Source organism: Amblyomma americanum, chromosome 4, assembly GCF_052857255.1.
Source record: "Amblyomma americanum isolate KBUSLIRL-KWMA chromosome 4, ASM5285725v1, whole genome shotgun sequence".
Classification (NCBI taxonomy): Eukaryota; Metazoa; Arthropoda; class Arachnida; order Ixodida; family Ixodidae; genus Amblyomma; species Amblyomma americanum.
The window spans coordinates 80,791,135-80,812,107 of record NC_135500.1 but is presented as its reverse complement, the minus strand read 5'-3'; the positions used below and the strand labels follow the sequence as shown (position 1 = coordinate 80,812,107).

At 47.6% G+C, this 20,973-nt stretch overlaps 2 protein-coding genes and 1 pseudogene across 2 annotated transcripts in view; all 3 read left to right on the top strand.

Moving 5' to 3' along the window:
- The window catches only part of LOC144129609 (uncharacterized), an 85,981-nt gene that overhangs the window by 56,054 nt on the left and 8,954 nt on the right, over positions 1–20,973 (top strand). The window contains exons 3-4 of the mRNA XM_077663731.1: positions 14,402–14,512; positions 15,505–15,711. Coding sequence (XP_077519857.1) covers positions 14,402–14,512; positions 15,505–15,711 — 318 coding nt within the window. The remainder of the gene's footprint in view (positions 1–14,401; positions 14,513–15,504; positions 15,712–20,973) is intronic.
- LOC144130763 (U6 spliceosomal RNA) lies at positions 8,840–8,933 on the top strand (annotated as a pseudogene).
- Positions 17,322–20,586, top strand: LOC144127675 (pleckstrin homology domain-containing family M member 1-like). Its single transcript, XM_077660612.1, has 2 exons — positions 17,322–18,327; positions 20,462–20,586. Exons 1-2 carry the CDS (start codon positions 17,415–17,417, stop codon positions 20,584–20,586), a joined length of 1,038 nt encoding a protein of 345 aa, XP_077516738.1. The 5' UTR covers positions 17,322–17,414.

Here is a 20,973-nt window from a genome sequence, read left to right as displayed (position 1 = left end):
GTGATTGAGCTCATAACGATTAAGCATAAGGTTGGGAACCAGCAGAAGTGTAAGCATATGCAACACCGAGCGGTTAATATAAAAAACACACTTGTCCATTCGGTCATCTTGTTCGCAGAATTGCTGTCTTGAGCGAAATTTCAAAGCGGAATCTGTTCTCAAACAGTACGTGAAAACTCGCAGCTGGATGTGAATTTATAAAGTCTGGATCTATAAGTGCTCCACAGCGCGAACGATGAAACACGCGAGAAGATAAGATGAGAAATTGTGCAGTTCCTGGTTTCGCCTACAAGAAAATAAAAATGCCAGAGCATAGATATTCACTCCGCTTTTATATAAGCTTCATTTTTATTCTCCCTTTTATTGCGTCCTCTAAGAGATAGAATTATATTCGGAGCAGAGATGACGGTCAATTTTTCAGGAAGTGAATCGCTTCTGCCCGGCGAATTGAAGGAAAATAAAGGAGATTCGTTTGACAACTCTTTGCGTCTTTTTCATTTGCCACCCCTCGCGCTTCAGTCCGGGACGCTCAGTAAACAGCGACCGAGTGCAATATCCACGCTGTAGTTTACTCTTCATGTGTATCTCTGCAACTTCGAGTAGTTTCCTGTGACACCACAATGGTGAAAGTTGAAGCCGTAGCCACCTGAAGTTGGCGAACTTTGGGGACTTGGTAGTGCCGCACAAATAACCCGAGTCAGCAGAGGATGGTTCTTCCTACGAAGAAGAGAGGGGGAAGTCTTTCATTGCAAAACAAAAAGTTGCAACCACATCTGTCGCTGGTTTCCACGGCTTTCGGCTTCGTGAGTCCAGCTTACATGTGTTTGAAATGTAGTCTTTTCGAAGTTTCGAGGCACTGGGATATTACAAAATCAGGCGAAGGTAAAATAATAATCATTTCGGATCAGGTTCTTGTTATCGGAAGAATTTAAAGTTGTAGAGCGCCCAAAGCAGAGAGCCTGTTCACAATGGCAGTCATTATTCTTAGTTTCTCGCATCAATAAATAAACCTGAATAAAAAAAATCGCGTAAGGAAAACTCTTTGTCACCTAAAAGTTATATATCCCCTTTCCTTTGTTTATTGTTCTCAGGTTTGCCTTTGTGCACTGATAATCATCGGGTACTTTTTCTTTCTTATCACTTTGAAATGGCCGGCAAAACTGATTTCTTTGAGTTTTAAGCACCCCGGACTACAAACGCTGTACGTTTGAATAAAAATTTATTTACTTTTATATTAATAAATGTCAAGTTTTATATATCTTTGGCCATTTACCATCTTGGCGAATTTCCGTGTCTGCTGCTTGAATCTCTCGACTCCCTTCAACGCCAGTCTGCTACAGCGCGCCTAATGAAAGCTTGCGATGATAGAAGGTGCAGTGGTGAAGAGAGCCGGATTTTGAGGGAAGGGTGCTGTTATTGATACCAAACAATATCGCTCCTTCGCCTATCGGATCAATCGCGTTCGAATGGACAGATGAGCCAACGGGCAGAGTGAGTTACCGCGTCGAAGTGGGCACTCGAAACTTTGGGCGCCGCTGTCTGCACGATGAGTCATCCACCGTGAATGGCATCGCGACTCGTTATGACCATGCAGCTCCTGCTGAGCCAAGGGTGCTCGCAAAGCTTACGTCAGCCATTTTCTTCCTAACAAGCATCTTCTACTCGTCCTTAGCAAGCCTGGAGTAGAGCTGTGGGCAAGACGAGGCCTTGGAACAGCAGCCGTCACTCGTATATTACACCCGAGTGTGGAAGTAATTTCGAGCTCTGGGTGTAATTAGAGCTCAGTGACGCTGCTCACGTGGTAGGTTATGCTGGTTAGCCAGAAGCAAATGCGTGCGAAGTGCCTGCCTTTTAGTTCAGATATTGAAGGTATCAGAGGCCGTATTTCGTGACTTTTCATTTGCTTTTGACTTCTTTTGCTTCTTTAGCATTCGTCAGAATTTTTTAGCATTTTCGTGATTACACGGAATGCGAAGAACAAAGCCGAGAAAACTACACAACAGTGAGATAGCCGAAAGGGCCAAAGTAATCTGTAGTTCACGTGGTGCACGTCGATATATATATATATATACATATATATAAACTTTTCTTCTCGAATCTGTGCCTCTACATACAAGAAACATCTTCCCTTTAGTCGGACGTATGCAGGCAATAGCATATACGTGGAAATGGTGATGTTTTCCACGTTTATACAGGTTATCAAATTATAACACATTTCTTGACCACATTATTGTCGCTACCGGTTAATCAGTGCAGTGCTACCTACACTAGAACTAGCGTAGCTCATGAGTGCCAAAACCAGATGACTGTTATGAGTGTAAGAGGCTTTTCGGACGACTTTTTCGAACTCAGAATGTGTCGAACTGTCCTCAAATTCGAAAATAACCGTCTACTGTGCACCTGCCAATACATGACGCCGAGGGTGCTTTGCACAATGCCGCATGCTGCTTGTGAAATCACGCAACACGCACGCACGCACACGCAGACAAGCATACAGATGAAGGGTGTAGCTGGCAGTAAGGATGAGGAGGACATGAAGGGTCAAACATGACACTTAAATACACAGAGATCGATGCACACGGAGAAAAAAGAGGCGCAGGCATACGGAGCTCCCACGCGTATGCACATGCACCTTAACATGTGCACTTTGGCTGATGAGATCAATGCCTGCCTCCGACATCGAAAGAAAATAAGCAGTTCAGTGAATACTGCAAACTGACACCCGCGCTAAACTCAAGGCCGACCTCAAAGCTTTTCTCTCCCCCCCCCCACCTCCCCCCCCCCCCCCCCAAATCATCTGTTTAAGAGATGAAATTTACATCTCGTTTCCTCAAATCGCTCATCGTAGACCTCAAACATCACTTGAGAAACTAGACAAAGATGAAAACTGACAGCAGTTCTCAGGTTGTCGGTCGGATTCCCGTTAGACAAGACGCGGCACAGAAAACATGCAGCACTACGTGACGTTGTGCGGAAAAAACAGACCAGTAGACACTCTAAAGGAAACTAAAGTAAGAGGACAGTCCCTGTTTCAAACAGCCACTGCGCCGGCATCTTGAAGGACAAGCTGGCCCGGCTTGTGGCTTGACCCCTCGGTGGGGCCGTTGCACAGACGTGCTAAGATCGATTGTATTGATCATTTTCTATGAAGGTGAAGGATCTGAGAGGAAAATTTGCTTAAACCATTTCTTGAAATGCGTCGCTCAGTTTTTGAGGCAACCGCTTGAGAGGCTTACAAAATGGAGGGGTAGTAAATGAGAGCCAGGGAAAGAGATAGAAGGCGGTCTATGTTTCTGTGGAATCATCATTTTATTGACAGTTATGGTTACAGAAACAGTACTGTTGCCATAAACTTATTCTGGCTATAATTATGGTCTCCATAATGGCAGCTGTTCGTATACGGGACAAACACAGCGAATGATTATTTGCAGTCGAGGGCACCTGAGCGTGGCTGACAAACTCCCGACTTCAGTCAATGACACGACAGCCCACAACACACTGGCTTTGACCTAGCCGCCATCACTGTTGGGAGCTGTCTTTAAAATCCACGTATTATTATAGTCGATGCGCGAAGCTTCCTATTCGACTGGTCATCCGCGGGAGCTGCCGGCTATATTAATCAGGCTCAGGTGGATGGAGATTGAGAACAGCACCAGCGCGAATCATATTAGAAAAGCGAGGCAGAATATCCACACAGACGGCCGTTTTCGACTAAACCCTAGATTTTACCCAATTTTTGTACCCCGAAAAGATCTTTCAACAATCCCTTTGACCCAGAGTTCTATTCGGAGCCTTCTAAAGAACTTCATTTTTCTGTGCCCAAACCTAAAAACACCACAGAAAACTCATCATGCGTATTGCGTTTTTTCAAGAGGAAACGTTTTCAACAAAGTCGTAGTTTTAAACTTCCTTTAAGGCGCCTTATTTGTTGTGTCACATAATTTCTGGCGCGCATTACGTTTTGAAGACAGGAGGCGAAACACGGGTATAGAGCAGACGTCTTACGGGCATCAATGTATTAAGCGCTTCCCACCTGAACGACGTCCTCCTGCAAGGTTCTTCGGCATATGAGAGCAACTGTATGCTTTTTAAATAATATTTTAGCACTGTACAAGCAAAACTGGTAATGGACCTCACAGAAAAAGATGTACTGCGCATCAGATGATAATAAATGCCTTTAAATTATTGTATTTATTGGGAGAAAAAACAAGATATTGGACTAGGGAATAGTTTTTTACTGCTACCGGCCATTTCAATACTGCTGGCTGAACACCCCTAAAAAAAAGAGATGATTTTAGGTCGCTTACAAAAACGAGGAATTATAGTTAATTGTAATGTGCTGTAAAATGTGACCAGATAGCACCAAAAATATGGAACTTTTGCGTGACAACCCTATGAGTATAAAAATTTTAGTTTAACAAATATCGTTACATTTCTGCCCCAGCAAATCCCCAGTAAAGTAAAACCCTAAAACGAATGGCCCTAGGTACAGTGATAGATTTATAACAAAAGATACCAAATTACACTGTGTTTTCTAAAGAGATGGGACACTTAAGCAGGGCTTACCAGGACAAGCTGAGGAGTTTGTTCAGTACGCAGGCTGCGGCTGAGACTCTGTCGAGAGTGCTGGAAAGAATCGAGAGTAACATTTGTCCTGAAGGGAACTATATCACTTAATGGTGCTAGTTTTAGTGACTGTTGTGATAATAATAGTCATGATAAGGTAGTCTTCGAGAATATCGCATGTTTACTACCAAACAGCGCGTCCTGTTTCTGATGGTGATTAACGGAACATGTAAACTGCACAGCGTAAAATAAAGTTCCAACAATAAAATAGTGCAAACAAAAAGTTTTTTTGGAAAGGAAAGGCGCAGCAACTGTCTCACTTCTAGGTGCGCCCCTTAACAACACCGTGATGGAAGCGAGAAATATGGGAGTGAAAGAAGAGAGAGAGAATGAAGTGCCGTAGTGAAAGGCTCCGGAAATTTCGCCCATCTGGGGTTCTTTAACGTGCACTGACATCGCACAGCACACAGAAGCGGAGATAGGACACGGACACGGACGCACTTTCCTTTCTTCTTTCACTCCCTCCTTTATCCCTTTCCTTACGGCGCGGTTCAGGTGTCCAACGATAAATGACACAGATACTGCGCGATTTCCTTTCCCCCCAAAAAACCAGTTATTATTATTACGCCTTTTGTGTTTCGCCTCCATGAAAGCTAGGACCAGCGACCGGTTAGAAAGCATGCAAACAACAGAGTTCAGGCATCCACAGGAAAATGTATGAAAATTGAGCGCCTACAATTCTAATTGATTAAGAAGTGCGGACAGGGTGATAGCAAAACGCGCAGTGCATACTTTTTTATCAGCTCATAACAGCGTTATTTAAAGGGTAGCACGCCCAGGTGTTACCGCCACATACTCTCACAATAGGTTTATGCACCAGAGGCTGTGTGAAAGAAATGGAGTAATTTCTAAAGGACATTGTTCGAAGTCGTTATGCTTGCCAGTTTTCTTCGTTCCCAGCGCGAGTCGAAGCAAGCAGGAATGAGGTCTTTCAAAGGAAAAGTTGATTCTTGCCATTTGTAATTAAGGAACAAACTAGAACACGCAGACGCCGCGATCAGAGAAACTTGGCGAGCCTCTACGAGAACAGCCGCCGGATTACACTATCTTTTGTTTTACATGCAACTCTGACCAGACACCCTCCATGCCGTCGGGGAAATTCAGGCAATTTCTTTGACAAATGCTGCCTACGCAGCTAATAGGCACGAAGTGTCGTTAAGAGAGTCGGTTTCTTTAGCTACGCAAGCCTTGAAGCCGGAAGATAAAAAAACATGTAGATTAGCTAAGCTAATCCAGGATATACAAAGCGAAAGATGTCAGCGTTCACTGTGTTCATTGGCGTTGGCACTGACAAAGTTCTAGGTGGCGTTGGCTTTGAGCAAAGGAAGGGCGCATAATTGGCACCCTGGATATTCGGACGCCTCATTCGTGCTTTTATAAATGTGGCAGTGGTGAGAGAGAGATTTGACCTGAATGCATTACCGCTTACAGCGTTGTTGGTTACATGCGGCACTGCAGCAATAGCTAGGCCGCAGCGTTCATTTGGTGATCAATCTCTCGCGATCAACTATTAACTGCATGCCGCCTCTCAGGGTGGCAGGGAGGGTGTCAGGGTGGGCGCGCTGCCTATCCAGTGTGCGGAACGCTATCAAAGCAGGCTTTTGCAGCTGGACACCAACGCCACGTACACGAAAGCGAGATTCAGGTCTACACTGACCCACGGAGCCGGTTGTGCGAGTTTCCTTTCGTGAAAATTAACAGCGTTTGCAAAGTTGTCACTAATAATAATAATTGGTTTTTGGGGAAAGGAAATGCCGCAGTATCTGTCTCATATATCGTTGGACACCTGAACCGCGCCGTAAGGGAAGGGATAAAGGAGGGAGTGAAAGAAGAAAGGAAGAAGAGGTGCCGTTGTGGAGGGCTCCGGAATAGTTTCGACCACCTGGGGATATTTAACGTGAACTGACATCGCACAGCACACGGGCGCCTTAGCGTTTTTCCTCCTTAAAAACGCAGCCGCCGCGCAAAGCTCTCAACGCAAATGAATTTTATGAACGCCGTCGGCTCACTTGTTTTGTTTGGTTTTTGAGGAAAGGAAATGGCACAGTAAACGTCTCGCATATCTCGGTGTACACCCGAACCGCGCCGTAAAGGAAGGGATAAAGGAGGGAGGGAAAGAAGAAAGAGAGAACTGAAAATTGAATGTATCCGGAGTTCCCGGGTTCGAACCCGACCGCGGCGGCTGCGTTTTTATGGAGGCAAAACGCTAAGGCGCCCGTGTGCTGTGCGATGTAAGCGCACGTTAAAGATCCCCAGGTGCTCGAAATTATGCCGGAGCCTTCCACTACGGCACCTATTTCTCTTTCTTCTTTCACTTCCTCCTTCATCCCTTCCCTTACGGCACGGTTCAGGTGTCCAACGATATATGAGACAGATACTGCGCCATTTCCTTTCCCCCCAAAAAACCAATTATTTTTATTATTATTAATGTTTGAATAAAGGCGTGGCGCTGAGCAGCGGCGGAACACCTGTGGCTCGGTGCTAATAGCGGCGCATGTACAGTAGTGACAAGGGAGCGAGAGAGAGCGAAATCTGTTGCGAAGCGTGCCGTGACGTCATGTGCCTCCTCGAAGTACCGCCAGGGCGAAATCGCTACTTCGTGGCCAGTAAAGCTTCCGCTTTAAAGATGTTTCCTAAAAAAAAAAATGTTTTAGCGGTGTTGAGGTATCCACTGAGATGTCGAGATATGACACCTACTGCGCCCTTTTGCTTTTGTCAAAAACGCTTCCTTTCCTCAAAGAAAAAATCAGTTGATTAGTAAAGAAGAATGATGGAAAGGGAGGTGCGGCGGGCACAACAGCTTACGCCGAAACGACGACGCTGGTTTGAGCCCCAGATATTGCAAGTGCAGATGAAATTCACCCGCCGCGGTGGCTCAGTGGTTAGGGCGCTCGACTACTGATCAGGAGTTCCCGGGTTCGAACCCGACCGCGGCGGCTGCGTTTTTATGGAGGAAAAACGCTAAGGCGCCCGTGTGCTGTGCGATGTCAGTGCACGTTAAGATCCCCAGGTGGTCGAAATTATTCCGGAGCCCTCCACTACGGCACCTCCTTCATCCCTTCTTCTTTTACTCCCTCCCTTGTCACTACCCTTACGGCGCGGTTCAGATGTCCAACGATATATGAGACAGATACTGCGCCATTTCCTTTCCCCAAAAACCAATTATTAGTAATATTATTTAGATGAAATCCCAGCGATGTAATCACTGGTTGACTTCAATGTGGTGGCAGTATTCTCGAATATATTTACCAAAATTTTCAGCAACCGTTCGTCGTACTACATCAGTGTGGTGACATAGAATTTGTCTTTTTATATAGCTTACCTGTTTCAGTCAAGTTGGAGACTGGTATGCGACAGTGGTTCGGACAAATGACATATGCGCCTTTAATTGCACGCTGACTTGTGACAGGGGTTCGGACCGACCGAGCCGCAGTACCAGGGTTCGAACCCGACCTCGGCGGCGGAGTTTTCAAGGAGGCGAAACACAAAAGGCGCCCGTGTGGTGTGCTATGTCAGTGCACGTTAAAATTCCTCAGGTGATGGAAATAATCCTGAAGCCTTGGACGAAAGCAAGACGCGAGAACGACAATGCAGTACGAGGCAGGAAGCGGCGAGCAAAACGGAGGAAAGTGGATGTGAAACGGGCCCTACAGGACTCAGCAGAAGCGAAGGAATCCGTGTATGAATATTTGTATGTATGAAGGATGTATGTATGAATAGGGACCCCGTAGAATATCTGTTACGGGTCCCAATTGGGCTTATTTTTGGAAATGTGGCGGAGAGTTTGAAGGTTGCTTCACTTCCGCCACCGGTTGGCCCAGTATTGCACTGCCTCCGGGATCGGCCTTGGTCTTTATACCGCGCGCCTTTACTATCCTGTCTTTCTATCCCATCTTTAAACTCTCTTACTATCGGCACGTGGTAACGATTGTGGCTCGGCTTGAGCCAGTGGGCAGACCTGTGCACTTTCCTTTTCTTTCTTCCTGGCAACAACAGACAGAGAGGAATCCGTGAAACGCCCACAGCGAACACCAGATGCGAAATAAATATTCTGCGGAGTTCGAGAAGGACGCTCTATTTATACCACAAGACATGCTCTCCAAAGTGAATTTTGTTTGTTTCATGTAGTCTTTAGATAAACTAGCGCACCTTAGCGCTCCTTAAAGAAGGTTGTTATGGTACATCTCTAGAGAAACCGGTTCCATTCACTGTATGTCGCGGCTATCTGCGTATATACGATACAGAGAAGATAGCATGGCCCTTGTGTAAGGATGACACGCAAACGTCGTGAAGTGTAGCACATTTAAAGAAAAAATTAACATGGATTAGCTCAGCTAATACAGGATATACAAAGCGAAAGATGTCGGCGTTGACAATATTCTAGATGGCGATGGCTTTGAGCAAAGGAAGGGCGCATAATTGGCACCCTGGATACGTGGACGCCTCATTCGTGCTTTTATAAATGTGGCGGTGGTGAGAGAGAGATGTGACCTGAATGCATTACCGCTTACAGCGTTGTGGCTTACATGCGGCACTGCAGCAATAGCTAGGCCGCAGCGTTCCTTTGTTGATCAATCTCTCGCGATCAACCACTAACTGCATGCCACCTCACAGGGTGGCAGGGAGGGTGCGCTGCCTATCCCGTGTGCGGAACGCAATCAAAGCCGGCTTTTGCAGTTGGACACCAACGCCACGTACATGAAAGCGAGATTGAGGTCTCCACTGACCGACGGAGCCGGTTGTGCCCCGTTCCTTTCATGAAAATGAACGGTCTTTGCAAAGTTGTAAACGCCAATGAACTCTATTGACGCCGGTGGGTCACTTGTTTTTTATGGTTTTTTAGGAAAGGAAATAGCACAGCAACCGTCTTACATATCTTGGTGGACACCAGAACCGCGCCGTAAAGGAAATATAAAGGAGGGAGAGAAAGAGGAATAATAATAATAATTGGTTTTTGGGGAAAGGAAATGGCGCAGTATCTGTCTGATATATCGTTGGACACCTGAACCACGCCGTAAGGGAAGGGATTAAGGAGGGAGTGAAAGAAGAAAGGAAGAAGAGATGCCGTAGTGGAGGGCTCCGGAATAATTTCGACCACCTGGGGATCTTTAACGTGCACTGACATGGCACAGCACACGGACGCCTTAGCGTTTTTACTTCATAAAAACGCAGCCGCCGTGGTCGGGTTCGAAGAAAGAGGAAAGAGAAAACTGGAAAATTGAAATTTGGATTTTGAGAAAAGGCGCGGCACTGCGCAGCGGCGGAACACCTGTGGCTCGGTGCTACTAGCAATGCTTGCGAATTAGTAACTAGGAAGCTAGAGAGAGAGAAACATCCGCGGCGAGGCGTGAGTTGTGACGTCATGTGCCTCCTCGGAGCACCGCCACGGCGAAATCGCGTCAACGGCCAGTAAAGCTTTCGCTTTAATAATGCTCCACGTAAGTTTACTTGCCCACTTTCTGGGGCTCCAAGTGCCCAGTGTATATCCTGTCAACTTAAGTGAAACCGTGCAGCTGCATGGAAGCCAGACTGAAGGCATGTGCGCGTTTATTCTTGCGAAGGTGATCATACTTCAGAACTGTTTACGAATGCCTGGCCGGCGCCGGCGCACTAGGCAGCGTTGACGACAAGGTGTGGGATGGTTTTACTATCCATAGGTCCTGCCTTTCAAAATATATACCGGTAAAGCTAGCGTAATTTAATAACATCCAGCCAGACTTTCCCAGCGCTGCAAGATTTTACTGGCGCGTTCATTAGATATCAGTGACGGCAAGGTCTATAATCGGAACTGTCAAACGAGAATTTATGGCTTCTGGGATTGCGGCTGCGGAAAGGCGTGCGAAACGCCGCTGTGGTTGGGCCGAGAGATGTTCGCACTTGATTTGCCCCAGCAATTATTTATCCGGAAGCGGGGAATATCAGAAGAAAAAGTTGTGTAGTGCGGAGTTTTCGCCTGTACATCGATACTCGCTGATACGAACATTACCTCCTAACCCATATACGTCGAAAGCTAGGAAGTTTGAAAACAAATCAAATATTTTTTGTATAAAATGTTTGTCTCCCTCCAGAGTTCAAAATATTACCTTTATATTAGTTGAAATGCTTTGCTCAACACCGATTTTTCAGCCGTCCTACAGTACAGGATACCAGAAAAATTCGCTGCCTGTTACGCGCGAGAAAGCTCCAAATGTTTGACATCGACGTTAACGTCATATTTCTGATCGCGCGCGGCAATTGCCACAGCGGCAGTTGCCACATGAAATTAGGCAAAAAATGTTTTTCTTCAAAAATATTGATGCAGTCGATGCGGTCGAATTTCAAAAATGGTGTTTAGAGAAGACTGACGCATCTTGCTGAACGCACACAATGTACAAAACTGAAGGTGCACCACACAACTCCTGCAAAGGGAAAGTTTAGACCGCCTTGAACCTACGTTAGCAGGCGCAAGATTTTACACGCTGCACCATTAGAGTCGGCGCGGTTCCATGAAATGAGGAAATTTCACTGAGTTACTGCGCAGCAATGCCGTGTCCTACATATAGGACGTTAGACACAAAGGGGTTAATTCTGCATCTTTTAAAATGCTTGCTACTTAAGCCTGTACTCTATTATAAATCTGAGCGAGAAAAAATAAATGATAATGTCGCATCGGATTTCTGCTTGAGTATTAGCTGTGTGCATTACTAAACACTCACTCAACTGTCCAACGTCGTGCTGTTGCGCGACACAAAACCGTCTGCTGTGCGGAAACATCAATGTCATTGTCTTTCGCTGTCCACATTTTTTCCTGTCTCCCTCGTTTACTCACTTGACTAGAGTTGCCAAATATGCTGAAAAAAAAAAAGATTTCCGCACTGCAATGTTTTTGAAGAGCGTAAATAAAAAGAGAGGGCCCTCTTCCTGTGACTTACCTCTTACCGTTCATTTATAAATTTTAGAAAAAAAATTGTAAAACTAGAGATTTAAACTTAGAGGTGCTAAATTTAGGTGGTGTTGTAGAAAGCGCAGCAGCATATGCAGATGCACGCACACACACAGCACCAAAGCGTTTGTCCTTGACGAAAGTAATTAGAAGGAACAGAGATTAGATCTTGGGGAAAAATATCTTGGGGATATAAAGCTCTGAGGCAGGCTTGTCAAGTGCAGGCATGATGTTGAATAGGCGTGAAACTTCGAGTAATTGAAAGGCAAGACAGGCAAAGAAGAGGCTTAAAACTATGACGCAGGTTTTGTTATTGCAGCAGAGCTGTTCTCTATCAGGAGCGATAAAATAAATATTATTCGAGCAGACATTAAAAGCCGGCGAACAAAAACAGGAGCTGGAACACTTCTTTCCTATAGCAAAAGAATGCAATGTCTTGTTTTTGAAAGCTTAATGCGGAAAAGGAGGACCAATAAAAACTTAGTTAAGGAGACTTCCACTTTGGTGCTTTGGAACATGAGTTAATGAAACATCTTTTTTCATTTTACACAAAACAGCTGACAGCGTGTTTCAAGAAACGTTCCTCTCCTGGCCCAGAGAGAGTATTGAAAGCTTTGTATATTTTTAGAATGCACTGTTTTTCTTTCTTATTTAGGCTTCTGTAATCAGAGTTAACCATCGGGCCCTCCTACCCGTCTGCATAATTGAAACAGCACATGTTGCGGACAACGAACGCCATGAGGCGATGAGACGCGTGAGCAAAAATGTCAGTACGACGCAGGTCGGCGCGCTTCAAGACCCAACCACTTGCGGGCTATGCGGTATGCATTAGTTAGCATCTAATCATCTGTTCGGCAGACAGTGAAATATCCTGGCTCCGCGGCCACCCAAAAGCACGAAATGTTTTACCCTACTGTAACCACGCCCTGGAGCAGAAAACGATACTCGAACGAAAGGTATTTGATGGAATAATTGTGTTTGGCTCCGAGCAGAATTAGCATCAGGGAACATTGGCCGCGCGAACGGGGCCTGTAGTGTTGGAATAGCGCTAGCGTCGCCTGGGACAGTGCAGCAAAAGGAATATTTTCTGCTGTAACAGAACGTATTTCGGTAGTTTTCTTTTTAAAAATATAATGCACAGCAATGACTCCCTGATTGCAGTTGCTCGTTTACTTCCTTAAAAGGAATAGCACTTAGGAAGAAGGTTTCTGCATCTAACCTAACGTAACGTGAGCGTAACCTGTTAACCTGCTCTCTGCAAGCCGTTCAGCTCGTCGAAAGTTATACAGAGAGCAGCTGTTGCCGAATTCGAAACGCCAAAGCCATTCTTTAGGCGCGCTTAACCGGTCCGGCGGCCCACTCCTCGAATGAAAATAAGTGCTACCATTGAACGTTCGTTTTATTTACAAACTCCCCGCTTCTTTAAAAAATTGTTAGCAGCGCTGAAATTTACAGAATTGAAGCAATACATTACAGCCATAAAGAGGCATGCTTGATGTTTTTCTACACCCCTTATACCCCCAAGCGTCCTATTGCGCATGCACCGCATGTACTGCATGTTTATTGCACCACATCGTCGATTTTGTTTAATATCGGTGAAGTTTGTTACGTAGTGCTCTTACTGTAGCCATCTACTAAGCAATTCGTTCCTCTGTCCATATTAGCTTTAGGTCGTTGCTCTACAGCGTGCACGTCTGGCTGAGTAAAAAGAAATAGCACTTCGAAAATGACATATCCGCTCTAATTCGAGTGTGATAATGATGCTCCAAATCTTATGGCACAAAGACAGGTTGGCCGAAAAACACCATGACTACGTGTGTTTGGCCTTAACGAGTTGTGCGAAAGGCCCATTTTTCCCCACCGTTCCTCCCAATTTTGGCCTAGCGCCACACCAGTGGAAGGCTTTTACTTATCTCAAGACCAGTGGGTAGCCAGCGCCCATGCGTATCGAGTACCGAACCTCCCACGTACGATACGGACGTTAAAAAAACTAGGCCGTCGCGGTGATACCATGCGAATTCGGTTAAAGATATGCAAGAGGAAAGTGATGCGTCTTACATCAAGTCCCATGGGGCTCTTTCCAGTTTGAAGGATAAGCACGTGTACATTAATTCTAAATAACTTAATAACCCCGAAATGTGGCCTGCCAAACGTCGGTAGCCAAGTGCGCTAACCACTGGCCCACCGAGGCGGGTACCGCGGTCGGGTTCGAACCCGGGAACTCCGGATCAGTAGGGTGCTCGGCTACTGATCCGGAGTTCCGGGTTCGAACCCAACCGCGGCGGCTGCGTTTTTATGGAGGCAAAACGCAACAGGCACCCGTGTGCTGTGCGATGTCAGTGCACGTTAAAGATCCCCAGGTGGTACAAATTATTCCGGAGCCCTCCACTACGGCACCCCTTTCTTTCACTCCCTCCTTTATCCCTTCCCTTACGGCGCGGTTCAGGTGTCCAACGGTATATGAGACAGATACTGCGCCATTTACTTTCCCCCAAAAACCAATTATTATTATTATTGACACGTCGTTTTTTTGGCGGGATCACTATTTAGGCACGACCAAGAAAAGCTCATAATTCTAGGCGAACGTCTTGCCAACAGTCTTTCATTCACGCATGACTCTATCTGAAGGTAACTATCGCAGTATGGATAAATGAGCTGCTTGTGTCTGAACCGTTACAAATGCCAATGAACATGACATATTTTTACATGCGTAAAAAGGTCTTGATGACCAGAAATAAAATGGATGGAACTGAAACGGCACCGCTGTGGCTTTCACACGGCAGCGTTGGTTTCACCGTGCTTTACTTCGTGCCGCAAGATGCCTGCGCTCTTCTGCCTTTCGTTCGTCAACAGCGCAGGCGTGCCCTCCCGTCATCAAGGACGTCGACGGCGCCACACTGCTGACTGCGGCTGGCCCTTTTGCAGAAGGAGACGCCGCAAGGCTAACCTGCGAAGTGGAGACATGTAAGTTATCCTAGTGACACCTGGTATAAAAGTATATTGTTATTTCATCGTGGCTCAGTTTCTTCGAATCTCTCTGTTGACTTACTGCGACATAAAGACCGCGCCTATCCCCCTAAGCATACCCTGTAGCTGCTATGGGCCGTGTGGACGCAATATCTGACGCTGTAGAAAGCGGAATATGCTGATTCAACAGCACCTCTGCTACCATACAATATACGTCAAGGATATTCTAAATTTCTTTCCAAGGCACAGTTTACCGCATTAAACGATCCATCGGGAACAAGTCCAGGGGTCCTTATCGGTCATTGGTTCCGGTTACGATGGCGGTGGTTCTTTCTAGGTTGACTCTATGGTTCTTTGTCTTCGCAATGCTCGGTTACCGGGTCGCGTTTTCTCGCGAATTTCGCAAGAGCTTTTGTTTCTGACGTTGAAGGAAGGGTTGGAATGGTGGCGCTTAACCTCAAACAGGCAACGTCAGGACACTATCATGGCATGGCTTTACATAAAGTGGCAGCGTTTATTGCAGACTACGTTGCCAAGGGGGTCCACCGCCGGAGTGAGAGTCTCAACCGGCGTGACGATTAAGTTGAGGAGTAGGTCGTGGATTTAAAAAATGTACTGTGAGTAAACTCTTGTCGATATTCAAGATATTGCTTATTTCCAACTCTACTAGAAGCTGACCAACTAAACATTCCTTCTATGTCTACATACCGACTTTCCGCAAGTCCATGTGAGTCCTGTGTGTCCATGTCGGCAATGACGTAGCAGTTTCGTATAATTCTCGTGTCTTCTGAGCTCGGCCGCACTACTGAAGCTGACCAACTAAACATTCCTTCTACGTCTGCATACCGACTATCCGCGAGTCCATGTGAGTCCTGTGAGTCCATGTCGGCAATGACGTAGCAGTTTCGTATAATTCTCGTGTCTTCTGAGCTCGGCCGCACTACTCCCGTAGTCTTAATGTTGGGTATGCCTGCCCAACGTCCGTCCAGGCGACCACGACCTGACGCTGACATGGTATCATGACGGCGCGAAACTCAGAACGGCCCATGGGACAGTGGCGACATCCAAGGGTGGCTGGAAGAGCCTCGTCACTTTGGGACCACTGCGTCGCGGCCACCTCCACTCGAACCTGACCTGCGCAGCAGCCAGTGACGTCTCTTTCCCAGCGTCAGTGACAGTGCTCGTCGACATGTTTCGTAAGTGCCCGAAGAATCTGCGCGTTCCTGCATGAGTCCTTAGATGCATGTATGACACCATGCGCGTAGGAATACCAGACTCGTGGAAGGCCACATTTTACTACATTCTCCATAATTATGCAAAATTTTTAGGTAAATCTTTTTTGTTCCTTTTTCTTCGGAGTATTTCTCTGAAAACATAATTTCCTTGAGGTATTTTTATGAGAGAAGCAGAAGTATATCTAAATTTGTTCTTAAGTGTGAACCCTGTGTTCTCTTCAAGAGCTGTGGTGCCTGTACTGCTATTATTATTAAACAAACAAGTATATTCAATAATTACACAGGATTAAGATTATACATCAGAGGCTGGGGCGTCCGAGCTTACGTGCCGACGACTTCATGGGGGCGATGGAGTGGCTCCGGAGTTGGGCTCGAGCGGTTGCTGGCAGAAGCTGCACGCCGTCGGGCTTCGGCGCTGAAGGCCCTCTTGGCGAACGATGTCGTCCTGAGCGTTCTTCTTCCGTTTCTTCGAGGATGGTTCACAAACCCTTCCTCTAGTGTCGTTCGGCTTGGAAGATGAACAGGAGGCGAGCTTGTAGATGATGACAGCAGAGCATAATTTTACAACAGAACAAACTTTGCACTACTTTACTCATCGACCGGGCAGGTTAGTGCCTAAGTAGCATCACATTACATGCTAAGCATGGAGCCCCAGCTCAGACTGAACTGCATCCGTTTACATGCGCTTTTAAGCACTTGATTAACAAAGGACTAAGGGCGGTCATTTCCAGTGGCCCGCCCAAAGCATCAATTCTCCAATCCAAAATAACATGCGAGATGGGGACCACCCCTTGGGCTGGGCTTAGCCTCGACCCCAGAGTCTGTTAACAATACAGACTAAATAAACAACAAAAACGCCACCACTCTCTCTCAAGTGAGAGTATACACAGGCTCTCTCTTCGGAGCTAATTCACTAGCGCCTGTCTTTCCACATTCTTGGCGAGTACTGCCTGTCCGCCATGACAGGTGTCCGTCGCGGCCCTTCTGGGAAGCTGTGGGTGCCTTCCCGGCGATAGCCCACGACAAAGGGGGGGAGGGAAAGAATGTCGTCTTCGCGGTTTCGCATAGCGTCGGCTGTGGTACGGCGCGCTCTGGCCCGCTGACAGCTCCCCTGTCCTGGAATGCAACCGGAAATTGGGGAGGACAAAGCCTGTTTCCCCGGGGCGGCGGCGGGACCGGTTTTTCCGGTCGTCACTCAAAGAGCATGGCTGGGCAATTGATGATGCCGCTGTCACGGTTCCCCGTCTACGCCGCGCCGTCGAACGTGGATCCTCGTATCACACACGGAATGTCACACTCGCTCACCCTCCAGAAGAATGTTCTCCGAACATTTGAGTCCACGCAGCTCCCCTTGTCTTTCTGAATCGCCTCGCACAGTGCGTCCGACAAAACACTTTTCGCTGCACTCAACACCACTGCACAACACCATATGCCTCCGCTGTCAATACTGGCGTCTCCAGGGGCAGCACTGATCTTCTTTTACAGAAAAACATGAAACTCAGCACCCAAGCCTCTCCTTTCTAGTCCAAACTGGACGAAAATAAATAGACCACGCTTACGTTACATGCGGGCTACGTTGTTGTCGCAGGACAGTTAAGCGAAATGCGGAAGGGCCGTCGCATTAGTATTCGCGTTTAACTATACACGACGTGCTCACTGTCAAAATGGTTCCGCTGTGGAAAAAGGCGACGTCCCCGACCATCGAGGAAGCGGCGCGGGACATAGTCATCAAACGCACGCTAACAAAACAACTCGCTAGCTGCGTGCGCGACTTGCAGCAGGAACTCGTCAACGCGGAGCCCGTTGTCACGGGCGGCGAAGCGGTCTCCCGGGTATGCTTCTGTCTGGAGGCCATCTTCATCCATGGTCTGAAGGACAACATCGTCAAGAAAATGTCGAGCGTGTTCAGCAACAGCGGTTCCGACAGGTCTCCGACGCCGGACTTCTGGCCGGTGGCAATGGTTTACTCGCACAAGGACGTCTTAGCCCAAATCGGCGCCCTCAACCAGATCAGCACGGACATCGGTCGCTGTAGGGCTTGGCTGCGGCTCGCCCTCAACGAATCTCTGCTGGTCAGCTACGTCGAGGCCATGCTCCAGGACCGCAAGACGCTGCGCTGTTACTACCGCCAGACTGCGTACATGGCCGACCGCGAACAGCCGGACATCGTGAAGCAGTTCCTCGAGGGCCTCTCGGGCTTCTCCTTCAGGCTTCCCGTCAACTGCAGTGTTCTCAACTGCTGGAACGCCATGCCGTTGCAGTTGGCCGGCCTGCTTAAGTCGGCCGAGAGGATGGAGCCCGTCATGCCTGCCTTGGACGTCGAGGACTTCTTCCAGCACGAGGCGGCGAGCCAGTCCCGCCGTATGCGCAGCAAGTTGTCGGTCAGCTCGAGCCGAATGTCGTCTTCCGTCGCGATCCAGGCGAGCGAGCCTCCGCCGTCGGAGTCTAGGCAGGCGCACAGCGTCGGCTGCGGCAGTGACAGCGGCGTTGATGTTACGACGAACGCCGCGTCGCTGCCTAGCGAGCCTTGCGCTGCGTCGCCCTCGGTGACCGAGGCGAACCCCACTTCTGACACCAGTGTGATGACCCCCATAATGCGCAGGTCCACACGGGACGGAGAGGCAAAGAGACACCGTATGGCTCAGTTTAAACAAACAGGTATATTCAATAATTACACAGGATTAAGATTATACATCAGAGGCTGGGGCGTCCGAGCTTACGTGCCGACGACTTCATGGGGGCGATGGAGTGGCTCCGGAGTTGGGCTCGAGCGGTTGCTGGCAGAAGCTGCACGCCGTCGGGCTTCGGCGCTGAAGGCCCTCTTGGCGAACGATGTCGTCCTGAGCGTTCTTCTTCCGTTTCTTCGAGGATGGTTCACAAACCCTTCCTCTAGTGTCGTTCGGCTTGGAAGATGAACAGGAGGCGAGCTTGTAGATGATGACAGCAGAGCATAATTTTACAACAGAACAAACTTTGCACTACTTTACTCATCGACCGGGCAGGTTAGTGCCTAAGTAGCATCACATTACATGCTAAGCATGGAGCCCCAGCTCAGACTGAACTGCATCCGTTTACATGCGCTTTTAAGCACTTGATTAACAAAGGACTAAGGGCGGTCATTTCCAGTGGCCCGCCCAAAGCATCAATTCTCCAATCCAAAATAACATGCGAGATGGGGACCACCCCTTGGGCTGGGCTTAGCCTCGACCCCAGAGTCTGTTAACAATACAGACTAAATAAACAACAAAAACGCCGCCACTCTCTCTCAAGTGAGAGTATACACAGGCTCTCTCTTCGGAGCTAATTCACTAGCGCCTGTCTTTCCACATTCTTGGCGAGTACTGCCTGTCCGCCATGACAGGTGTCCGTCGCGGCCCTTCTGGGAAGCTGTGGGTGCCTTCCCGGCGATAGCCCACGACAAAGGGGGGGAGGGAAAGAATGTCGTCTTCGCGGTTTCGCATAGCGTCGGCTGTGGTACGGCGCGCTCTGGCCCGCTGACAGCTCCCCTGTCCTGGAATGCAACCGGAAATTGGGGAGGACAAAGCCTGTTTCCCCGGGGCGGCGGCGGGACCGGTTTTTCCGGTCGTCACTCAAAGAGCATGGCTGGGCAATTGATGATGCCGCTGTCACGGTTCCCCGTCTACGCCGCGCCGTCGAACGTGGATCCTCGTATCACACACGGAATGTCACAACGGAATCAAGGAGGTTGCTCAAACTCCCCCGAAATTTCACTAATGTAGCGTAGTGCCTAAACGCAAGGACTAAAAGGATACGCAGAGGCCTCAAGAAAATTCATCAAGGCTGACAATCATCATTACTATCAACCCCTTTCCTAAATCCGTGCAATTATTCCTCTCCTGTGCCAGCTGCGGTAACCTCACCCCCGCAAACTTCTAACCTTATCCGAACTCCTCACTCTCTGACTCCCCCCACTGCGCTTGCCCTATCTTGGAATCTACTTCGTGAGCTTACTTATCTTGCCTTCGGATTGTAAGGCCGGCCCAAAGTCGTTCCTTCGTTTTGGTTTCAAATAGAATGTCATTAACTCGTTTTGTTCGCTGACTCACTCTGCTCTCTTCTAAACATTACCTCCAGCATTCTTGCTTTCAAGGCCATTCATCAGAACGAAAATAATTGCTACTTGCAAAAGACATCATAATGGCCAACGTTCGGGATAAAAATGTGGGAAGGGTTTACTTCGTCAGGCACGTGGGAGTCACGGAGCGTGGAATTACGGGCTACTGTGCAAAATAGGGCGTGGCACTTTCATAGCAGTAATAAACCGAGCTTGCACTCAAGCGCGGATTGCTCGAGCCCATTTACGCGGTTACGCTACGAGATCGACACGCTCTCGCACGAGCAAAACACATGATTACAAAAATGAAAGCACAAGTGGAGGGTTGCAATGCGTAATGTAAAATCAGTGTACATATAGTAAGTGTAACCAATACCAAATGAATCGCAGTTGCCATAGGTCGATGTACATTGACGTGCACGCGAGGAGTTCGAAAAACGTGAGCTGTGTTTATCTCGAGTGCGCACAAAGAGGAAGTAAGTATTCGTGCCTGCGTGATACTTGGTAGAAATTATGTTAAATCGCAGAACCGCGAACCACTTCCTCGTCGAAGATGTAGTTTTTAAAAAGGCTCCTTGAAGACCCAAACATGCATGGATGTGGAGCGTTTATTCTCTGCTTTCACTCTGTATCCAGGCAAACAAATGTTAATAGAGGCCATTGCCCGCAAGCAGCTCGACAGCAGCTGGCACGCGCATAATTTTCCAGAGTGTGGATACGTCTGCTTCCAGTGTAACTTTCAGTTGCGCCTGTTATATTAGCTAAGATACCAAACTGATCCCGCAATACTGCCGAGACTGCTCTTAATAGCACAGGAAAGCTGCATTGAGCTGTGTATTGATTTACAAAGCGGACCGAAAAAGAATACGAGTAAACTGAATTTTGAATGGCGGGAGTATGTGGCGTCAGGTTTCGTTTTCAGCATGGTCTCGCACCCCGGCTGTGCTCTCCCAGACCAGTTGGCCATATTTACGCCATTAATACAAAGCGGCTTCCAATCTCACGCGCAGCAAACACAGTTGGCGTACAAAATATTTTTCTCGTCGGCTATTCTGTTTTGTAGCCAAGTATGGTCTGACTTCGTGCGAGCATTCAGTGCTACAGCTTTAACTTTCGGACAGAAGTTCGGTCACATGGAGTTTCGAAAC